This window comes from Trichosurus vulpecula, chromosome 3, assembly GCF_011100635.1.
Source record: "Trichosurus vulpecula isolate mTriVul1 chromosome 3, mTriVul1.pri, whole genome shotgun sequence".
Taxonomy (NCBI): Eukaryota; Metazoa; Chordata; class Mammalia; order Diprotodontia; family Phalangeridae; genus Trichosurus; species Trichosurus vulpecula.
The window spans coordinates 401,232,976-401,243,562 of NC_050575.1; the positions used below are offsets into that span (position 1 = coordinate 401,232,976).

Genomic DNA, 10,587 nt, shown 5'->3' on the forward strand with positions numbered 1-10,587 from the left:
GTTCTATGAACTTGGACCAATCATTCACCTCCTTCAGGCTCTTCCTTTTTGTCCCTTCTGGTGAGATGTTCAACAGGGAGACATGCTCACTGGAGGTGTTCACCTCCATTGGAAATGTCTTGTGTAGAGTCCAAAAGGAGAAAAGATTTCCCTACTTATAGTAAATTTTCCCAATAGTCCTAGTCACATTGACATTATTCTCATAGCCTCGAGCCTGCAACATGGCAGAGGCCACTCAAGAAAATTCACAGCAAAGCTAGACATTGGTCTCAACATCCGTGTTAGAAAAATAAAGTGGATGAAAAGGATACATTGCCTAGGTTGGGACAGATAGAGGAATGGGCACCCATCGAATTCATCTGAAAGAATGTATGCCATGGATAGTCACTGCCAATGGAGGAAAGTCACAGGAGTCTAACATGAACTTGTTTTAAAGAATATTCTGAACATTATATTTCGGTATAATTAGTTTCCTTTGAAATTCCATACATCTTATTTTATGCATTTAAAATCTCTCCCCCTTCAGGGCTCCATAGCCTTCCTCAGACTACTGAAGAGGGCCATGGCACAAAAAAGGTTAAGAACCCCTGGATTAGACCCAATTTTAGTCGTTGTTGTTGAGCAGCTGTTTCAGTCATGTCCGATACCTTGTGACCCCATTTGGGGTTTTCTTGGCAAAGAAACTGGAGTGGCTTGCCATTTCCTTCTCTAGCTCATTTTACAGATGAGGAACTGAGGTAAACAGGGTTAAGTGACTTACCCAGGGTCACACAACTGTACATGTCTGAGGCTGGATTTGAACTCAGGAAGATGAGTCTTCCTGATTCCAAGCTCTGTGCCCCATCCGTTGCACCACTTAGCTGCTCCTCAGTATTGAGTAGACTTCCTATTTCCCTATCGGGCTGTAGCATATCTGAAAAATTGCTCAGCGCTCTTAGTGATCCTGAATGGTTCACCACTGCTAACACTATTTAACACCAATATTTTCTTGGTGTGCTATATGTCTGCACATCACAGACTACCACCACTTTAGAAGAATTACTTGGGTGAATCATAACATTATTGAGATAGGGGTTCCTTGTCCTGGATCAGATCGCAGCCCCTTTCATGCTTTAGTAGAGAATGCTCATTGGTTGTCATAGCCAAAAACATTGATCAGCTTTTGAATAACCCTCTGGGGATGAACTCCTTTAAACTTAGCAAATTAAGACATTTGGATAACAAGCTATTAGATGGGTCTATGCTCAGACTCTTTAGCTCAGTGTAAGGCCTGCCAGAGTTTTGGAGTCTGTTGGCATAGACTTCAAACTGGTGTCATTTCCACAAAACAATAAGGCATCATGATAGGACTTATTGGAATAATTATAAACAGCTCAAAGGGTCATGAAAAGACAAAGGATAGGCATAAGTTGGCTGTGATGTAGCCAACACATCACAAGTCCTGGCACAAAAGATGTTGTCAAGACCACGTGTGATGGGTAAAGGAGGTTGGCAGGCCCGGTAGTGAGAATGAGAGACATTAATAGTCCAAATGTGATTGGTAAGTATATCCTCCTCTGTGGAGGACTCATGGAGAAGAAAAAGATACACTGGATGAGAAAGTTTGGACAGAAACCATGTGCATTGTTGGAAGGGGCACTCATCTGACAAACTACCAAACTAATACAAGCACCGGTATTATCATGAGGTTGTTGTGAAGAAAGCTTTGTCAATTGTAAAGTACCTTACATACACTATGTAAATATGGGAGGATATTACCATTCTACTTGTAAATTTTTTTTGATTACAAAATGAAACAATCACTTGTGCTCATTATTCAGTGAAATGTAATTAACAGCAACAGAGATCACATTAATGGTAATGCAGTTTTAGGGCATCGTTATGCTCCTTGGTCTTCTGATCCACACACAACAAAGCTCAACTATCGTGCTTTGACTGTAGATGAAAACGAATGCACAAGAATGCTGAAGTATGCCTAGAGAGAATGGGCATTGACCCAAAGAAAAGCAGCTATGTTGATTTCATTTTCATAGGAATACCTCTAGGCTGGCCACTAGGGGCTTGCATACAATATTCATCACTGCTCTAGTACAACTTGAAGGAAGCTGGGTCTGCTATCACCCACTGGGAATGGTCACGTAGAAATGGACAACTCACCCAGAAGTGCTTGTTGGAGTCCAAAGCAATGACAGGCTCTGGAAACGATGTCTACAGACTTCATTCAAAAGAAAACCAATGAATGGCCCCAAATGCAAGGGACTACTAGTCTCCTATCAGTTTACTGAAGAATATTTGGAAATAAATCAAAATACACTTAGTTGAGTATTTTAATCTGTTTAATCTTTTAATATTTGTAATCATAATAAATCTTTAAATATGTTAAAAACAATAAATAAATATATAAATACATGTATGTATATATTAATTAATAAATATGTATAAGGTACTATGTGCCTCTTTCAAATAATTCCTACTCTCGAGGAGCTTACCTTATAATGGGAGAGACAACATGTACATTTATATAAGGAAATAATGAATAAATATCCAGCGAATAAATATAAATATATTCCAAGGAGGTAAATGGAGGGTAGTTTGGGAGCTTGCAGCTAGGAGGATCAGGAAAGACTCCAGGCAGAAGATGGGGCCAGAGCTACATCTTCAAGAAAGAGAGGGCTCTATGAGGGGGAACGGAAAAGGACAGTGGGGAGAATATTTGCACTATCATCAGGTTGTTGGAAGGGAGTTGCTTTGTATAAAAATAAACTTTGTATATATATATATATAAACTATATAAATGTAAGTTATTAAAATCACTACTACCATCACCATTCATTTAATTTCTCACATAGAGCCCTAAAAGCTACATGAACCCACTGACCACTTTTAGCCTGTCCAAGTCACTTTTTATGTTTGACCTGCCACTTAATTTAAATGTACAGGAAGGCAGATTTCACCTGAAATGTAAGGAAAAGTGAAGGAAAAAGCAGGAAGGAAGTGAAGGAAAAACAGGCAGCCCAGAGCTGCCACTAGAGAGCATCAGGTAGAGGCCAGATTACTTGTGGAAATTCTGTGGGCAGGATTCATGCTTTGGAGAAGGGTTGGTCCTCTGAGATCCTTTCCAGATTGGGGATTCTAGACCCAATTTTTATAACATCTAGACAAGAACTCTTTTCAGAGAGGAGACAAGGGCCGTGGCATGGAGGGGTCCTTATCTCCTCTTGCTTTTGTCTGCCTTGGCCCTTTGGTGCACCAGAGCTGGGTAGGTGATGGTCATTTTCTTCTTCTGCTCTTTTCATACACTAGTGTCTGGGCATTGCAATGGGGCAGTACATAGATGTACAGATATTTGCATCGTTTTAAATGCTTTGTATTCATACGGCACCTGTCAGTCCTCATCTGGAGTAGTGTGTTCAGTTCTGGGTGCCATAGTTTAAGAAGGATGCTGATAAGCAGCAGGGCATTCAGAAGAGGGCAGTCAGGATAGTGATGGGTCTTGAGTTCATGACATTTCAGAATAGGTTGAAGAAAGTGGGGATGTTTAGCCTGGAGGAGAAGAGACTAGAAGGGGAACATGAGAATTCTGTTCAAGTATTTGAAAGGCTGTTACATGGAGGAGGAGCAATGAGGTGGTAGTTAAAATTTTGGCTCGACATCAGGGAAAAAGTTAACAAACAATTTCCTAATAATTAAAGCTGTCCCATAGTGGAATGGAGTACCTCTAGAGGAGATAACTTTCCCTTCCTTGGAGATCCCCAAGTGGAGGCTAGTTAACCACTTGTTGGGTATAGTATGTTATAGTTCTTTCATGTACAAATTGGGCTAGTTGGCTGCTGGGGGCCTCCTCTCAACTCTGAACTCCATGATTCCATGGTTCAGATTCTCTCAAAATGTTTTATCAAAATGACCATATCATTACCAGTTCCCATTGAGGTGGAAAAGAGATAGGAATTGTAAACTGAGGTGTACTACCTATCCGAAACCCTCTTAGCAAACAAAGATGAGAAGAGAAGCAGGAAGTTTTCCAAGCAACAGGCAAAAAGATTCTGGGATTGTGGGCTGTGATTCTGATTTCACCATCTATTTCTCAATTTTTTCATTCCTCGCTTAACCCCTCCATAATATAATTAGAATAATACCAACATCTCTGATGATAGTGCTCTCAGATGGGTATGATCAATAGTAGTCTGCCTTATAAAACTGTAATGAAGAATGTTAATTAAAATGATTAGCCCTTTGCAAAATATAGGGTGTTCTCTAAATAGTAAATAATAATCGTGAGTTAGTGTTGGGTCCACTGGACTCTCATAACTCCTTCACAAACATTCATTCAGAATGACAAGGGCTCATCCCAAAGCCATCTGCATGGCACATGACTAAGAGTAAAGGATTGTGTTTCATTGTGTACATAGTACATACCAACATTATACAGCTAGACTACAGCAGTGTGATTCAATGGAAAATATGGTGGCCTTGTAGTTGGGGTGTAGGTTCAAATTCTGCCTCTGACACTTTCTGAGTAACTTTGCAAGCAGCTTCCTCACCTACAAAATGGGGAAGGCAGTCAAGAAAGTCTCTCAGCTCTTAAAGACATGATCCAACGACAATGACAAGCACCCAGTGCTGCAGAGGGCCTTTCCTCCTCCGAAACTCTGTGCTTTTATACGTTGTCCACTAGGAAGTGAATAAGAGCAGGCAGTCCTTTCGCCATGATCAACTTCTCTCCATCCACAGGTGTGGTAGCCAGAAACAAGTGTGGATTGGCCACAGAGGCAAAGGTGCTGAAAGGGTGATCTGTTGTATAGTAGAAGAGGAAGGGACTCTGAGAACCATCAATCACAGTAGGTGTCTTTGGAATCTCCTTTAGGAAAGAGAATAGTGAAGCTTGTTAAGTGAACAGGTGGAGAAAAACCAACTTTGTCCCTTGGTGCCTGGCCTAGCGGATGCGGTGTTCTCACCCCATTAATAATGGCCAATTGATTCTCAATGACAGATTTCAGTGCAATTAATTGGGAGACAGCCCGGATGAGCAGTGACAGCTGCCCCTCAGTATGTTCCCTTACAAAGAAAGGAGAATGGGGAAAGAGGAATCAAGGGGTGCAGTGGGTGGGCAGGAAGAGGTAGGAGCATCACACCTTTTTTGTTGGTGCCACAGAGAGCTAAATGCTTTGTGGCGGAGCTCTTGGAATTGGTGGAGATGCCTATAAATATGAAACGTCCTCTCATCAATTGGCTCCTTCATTTCACTAACAGAATACCTCTAAATATCTTAACCATTGAATATATAGGAAAGTGGTCTAGGACTCAGCTGCTAGCATCATCTCTTTCTGTCCAGTGTCATCATTTGCATGTAGTGAGCGACAGAAGGATGTGATCCTGGACTGTTCCTCCTCTTTATCTCCACCTCCTGGCTTCCCTGGCTCCCCTCAGTTCCCAGCTCAAACCCCACATTCTGCAAGAGGTCTTTTCTGCCCTTCCTAAATCCTAAGGCCTTCCTTCTATCCGATTTACCATGTATATGTCTTCTATGTACAATTTTTTTGGCATGCTATTTCTCCCCCTCTCCCCTTAGAATATAAGCTCCCCAAGGGCAGGAACTTGATCTTTAGGCACAGTGTCTGGCACATAGTAAGTGCTTAATAAATGTGTGTTGACTTGGCTTGAGATGAGTAGCCACCTTTAACAGTTTGGGAGAGAGCAGGTGTATAGGGTAGAAAGAGCAAGTGCTACCTCAAGTAGGACTGGGTTTGGGCATTCAGTTGTTAGCCTGAATCATAGCTTTATTTGTTTATCTAATATTTATCGAGTATTCTGAGTGCCAGACACTGGGCAAACTCCAATGTGGAATACCCTCATGGAGTTTACAGTCTGGGAGAAATTGGAACTGGCAACTTAGTCATTTTAAATAATGAATCTTCCAGCATTTCTGGTTACCCAAAAGTCTTCCCCTAAATTGGGGTGAGGTTATATAAGGGTAGGGGCCACTAAGTGGCACCATAATGCATAGAATGCCAAGCGTGGAGTTAGGAAGATTCATCTTTGTGAGTTCAAATCTGGCCTCAGACACTGACTAGCTGGGCAAGTCACTTACCCCTGTTTGCCTCATTTCCTCATCTGTAAAATGAGCTGGAGAAAGCAATGGCAAACTACTCTAGTATCTTTGTAAAGAAAACCCTAAATAAGGTCACTAAGAGTCAGACATGACTGAAAAATGGTGGAAAATACATGAGGGTAATATTGTTAGTGGAGTCCTTACCACCCCATGTGCAGCAGGTCAGCCTCTATTAGCTTACACAGCTTCTAGGGGGTCTGAGAAGTAAATGTCAAGCTATTATAGCTCTTTTAGGAGCCAGTTGGGTAAGTTCTGCCCATCAGCTCCACATGCTGAGAGCAGGGCTGCAACTCAGTCACCATAAAGTTGGACTTGATGCCAAGTCTAGGTAATCGTGTGACCTTTTCTTTAACAAAGAGAACTTCTGTAGGTTGGATGTTAGACCCTGCCATATGCAGGCAACCCCCAACTTATATTCAATTAAATTATTTAATTTAATATAATAATATTATATATAATATGTTATGTATAATATTATTTTTCAAAAGCTTTGCTAAAATCCAGTTAAGCACTATTGGCCAAATTCTGCTCATAGCATAGCATTTCCACTTTAGTGGAAGGAAGAAGGTCTGGCATGATGAAGCCCTAATGGTTCTTCATAATTACTGCTTCCCTCTCTACATATTCACCAACCATCTTTTTAATGATCCATACTAGGAGATGGAGAGATGTGGAATAGGTGAAAATAGAACCAAATGGACCCAATGGGATCTTGAGAGGCTAAAGCATTGGGCTGGGCCCAATAAGATGAAATCCAGTGGGGCTAAATAGCAAGTCTGAAGCTTGGATTTCCCAAGTAGAAGATGGGAGAAGCAGAGTAGCTGCTCTGACAGAGCTCTGAGAGTTTTAGTGGACCTTAGGCTCAACATGAGACTATGTGATGAGGAAGCTTAGAAGAGATAGAGCTTCCAGGAATAGGAAGAGATATCACCTTTGATGCTACTCCTGTCGGCCCTCATTTGGACTGCTCTGTGCAGCTCTAAGCATTCAGATTTAAGAAGGAAATGGGTTATCTGGAGAGTATCCAGAGAGAGGCAACCAGGATGGAAAAGGCCTTGAGCACATGGAATATGAGGACTGGTTAAAGGAACTGGGGATTTTTTTTTGTTTGTTTTTGACTCCCATGTTACCTTCCTGACCCATACTGAGCTTGCTGTGCTCTGAAACTTTTGGATCTTTTTCAGAACCAAAAGTTCTGAAACTTAGTTTTGCCTAACCTTGTTGGTCTAAAGAGTCTGATGAGGCTTCATGGGGAACTCATCCAACCATTTCAGATTTTAATAATGTAGACAGGGCAGAAAGTAGGGCAGATGACAGAAGATGATTATTAAGGAGTGCCCTGATACTGTTTTTTACTTTATTTTATTTTTTTTGTTGGAGGCAGTTGGGGTTAGGTGACTTGGCCAGGGTCATATAACCAGTAAGTGTCTGAGATCAGATTTGAACTCAGGTCCTCCTGACTCTGGGGCCAGTGCTCTATCCACCATGGCACCCACCTAGCTGCTCCTCAGTCCTTTTAAGAATAATATCAGGAATACAAAATTTCGAGGACCTACTAAGGATTGCTCACCTGTAATTCTACAGCTTGTAGTTCCTCCTTTGCGGTCACATACAGGTTTGTGTTTGAAAGCCTTATGGTTACAGCTATCCCATTATTTGGTGCGGGTCCTAGGGTTACATATCTGCCTATGTCAAACAACTCTGGGGAAAAAAAGAATGAGAAAAAAATGAAATCACTTAAAAAAAAATCCAGATCTAATAAAAGCTGGGTAAGGCAGCTAGGTGGCGCCATAGTGCATACAGGGCTGGGCCTGGAGTTAGGAAGACGCATCCTCATGAATTCAAATCTGACCTCGGATACTTCCCAGCCATGTGACCCTGGACAAGTCACTTAACCCTGTTTGCCTCAGTTTCCTCATCTGTAAAATGAGCCGGAGAATGAAATGGCAGACCTCTCCAGTACCTTTGCCAACAAGATCCCAAATGGGGTGAGTGGGACGTGAGACTGAAAAATGACTGAACAAAGGAAGAACTAGCATTTCTGTAGATTTTCAAGGTTTGCAAAGCACTTTACATATGCTTCTTCATTTCATCCCCACACTAATTGCGTGAAATAGATGCTACTATTATCCCCATCTTGTGGCTGAAGAAACTGAGGCAGAAAGTGAGTTTCCTGGGTCACAGAGCTGCTTTGAGACCAGACCTGAAACTTGGTCTTCTCGATTCCAAGTCCAGGCTCAATTGCTCCACCGAGCTGCCTAGTAGAGTTATAGAATCTAAGTAAATGTATAGAGCCATCTTCCTAACTAGATTATAAGTTCCCAGAGAGAAGGGGCCATGTTTTCTCCATTCCCACAGCATCTTGCTTGTTGATGTAGTTCAGTCGTGTTGGACTCTTTGTGACCCCATTTGGGGTTTTCTTTTTTAGTTTTTTTGTTTTTTTGGGGGGGGTGGTTTTCTTGGCAAAGATATTGGAGTGGTTTGCCATTGCCTTCTCCAGTGTGCCCCCATCTTACAGATGAAGAAACTGAGGCAAATAGAGGTTAAGTGACTTGCTTGGGATCACACAGCTAGTAAGCATCTGAGGCTGGATTTGAACTCAGATATTCCTGACTCCAGGTCCAGCGCTCTCTCCACTGCACCACCTAGTTGTCTCTGGACCTGCCCTTTGGGAAAAGTAGGAGATGATGATGATGCTCATGTTATATCTCTACCTTTACCTTGAGGAAGACTATGCCTTTCTCTGTTAAATGCACAGCCCAGCCAAGATACATTTGCTATGGGAGTGGAAGTCCTTAGACATCTCCTGTCTGATGGGAATTTCTATCATTACCTGGTATTTTTTTTCACTGATTCAACATTTTTTTTTTCTCCCTCCCACTGGCTCTCCAAAAGGGAAATAAAAACCCATTGTGACATAAAAACAGTTAAGCAGAACATGTTCCCACATTGACCACATCTGAAAATATGTGCCCTATTTTGCATGCTAGTCTATCACTTCCCTGTCATGAGATATTGCCTGGGATTTTGTAGGGCAGTGATATGATTTCCATCTGTCTTTGAAAATGAGCAGTGGGCAAAGCTAAGAACACAGAGAGTCTTCCCCTTTGAAAAGAGAGAGCTTGATAAACCAGAGAAAAAGAAGCAAGCGGGGTATATAATTACGTTTACGGTTTGCGCCTTGTATATGAAGAGCTATGAGGTTATTATCTTTTCGCAATATAGCTCTGGAGTTTTGGTCAGTCAGTACTTGGTTGGTTTCAAAGGACTGGAATTCATACTTCATCTCCTTTCCAGCGGTGGTGAAGGAGGCCAACTTGTATCTGATTACATCTGGAAAACACAATAACCATCAATACTTTGCCCCAAATAAGCATTATGGACTCCAAGTATTTTAGAATTGGGAGAGACCTTAGAAATCATTCAATCCAATCCCCTCATTTTACAAACAAGTTTCAGCAACTTTCCCAAAGGCACCCAGCTGGACAGCATTTAACCCGGTGCCTGGTGCACAGTAGGCACTTAATAAGTGCATCTTGACTTGGTCAGTGACAGAGCCATGACCAGAATTTTGGTCCCTGTGAACTCTACTTTTCCACTAATTTTGGATTATTAGCCTTGTCTTAAGCCCTTTATTACCAGATCTCCGCCTCATGAGACCATTTGTGAAATTTACTTTCTTCTAAGTTGATCAGAGACTTGCAAAAACATCTCACTCAAAGTTTAAGTGACATGTCCCAGGTCACATAGCCAGATAATAGTCTCTCCATTCTATTATGCTGTCTCTCCCTGGTGCTCTGGGACCTGGTCTTCAGCAAAAAAAAAAAGGAATGATGGTAATGACCAACAATTCATTTTCCCTTTCCTATTTTTAAAAATGCAAATTGTAATATTGAAAATTGTAACAATGCCGACAACTCTATTCAATGACTTACTGATGGCTAATATCAAGCGAGGCATTAAACACCCCAAGGTGTTGCTGATGGATGTCCAGCATAGAAATTGTATTGTTTGCATCAAATCCTGGTACTATGTAGAGATTCCTAAATGAGATCTACAATCATTCAGAAGAATTTTGTTGAGCTTTCAGTCATAGAGGCTGAGTTTCTCAACCAGGAAAAACCATGGTTGAAAAATGGCTGCCATCCAGGCTGATTTGCACTTAGATGGACAGCCCATGAAGCTTGTCCATTAAGACATACACTGTGAACAGATGCTGGGAATGGACAGTGAAACGGGACTCAGAGGTTGTGAACCTAGGTGATTAGAAGGATGATGATACCCTCAACAAAAACAGGAAGTTTGGAGGAGAGAAAGATTTAGGTGGGTTGTGGGAGGAAGATGAGCTCTGTTTCGAACATGTTGAGTTTGAGATGACCATTGGATATCCAAGTGAAGAGATCCAGAAGGCAGTTGGTAAGGTGGGGCTGCAACTTAGGAGAGAGAGAGAGAGGAGGTCTAGAGATGTAGATCTGGGG

The 10,587-nt window shown here is 41.7% G+C and overlaps 1 protein-coding gene across 1 annotated transcript in view; it reads right to left on the reverse strand.

Annotated features, from left to right (window-relative positions):
• Positions 1 to 4,657: 4,657 nt before the first annotated feature.
• IL1A (interleukin 1 alpha) overlaps positions 4,658 to 10,587 on the reverse strand; it is a 9,232-nt gene continuing 3,302 nt past the window's right edge. Inside the window, exons 4-6 of the mRNA XM_036750089.1 lie at positions 9,275 to 9,442; positions 7,680 to 7,810; positions 4,658 to 4,858 (exon numbers count right to left, since the gene is read on the reverse strand). Coding sequence (XP_036605984.1) covers positions 4,658 to 4,858; positions 7,680 to 7,810; positions 9,275 to 9,442 — 500 coding nt within the window. The remainder of the gene's footprint in view (positions 4,859 to 7,679; positions 7,811 to 9,274; positions 9,443 to 10,587) is intronic.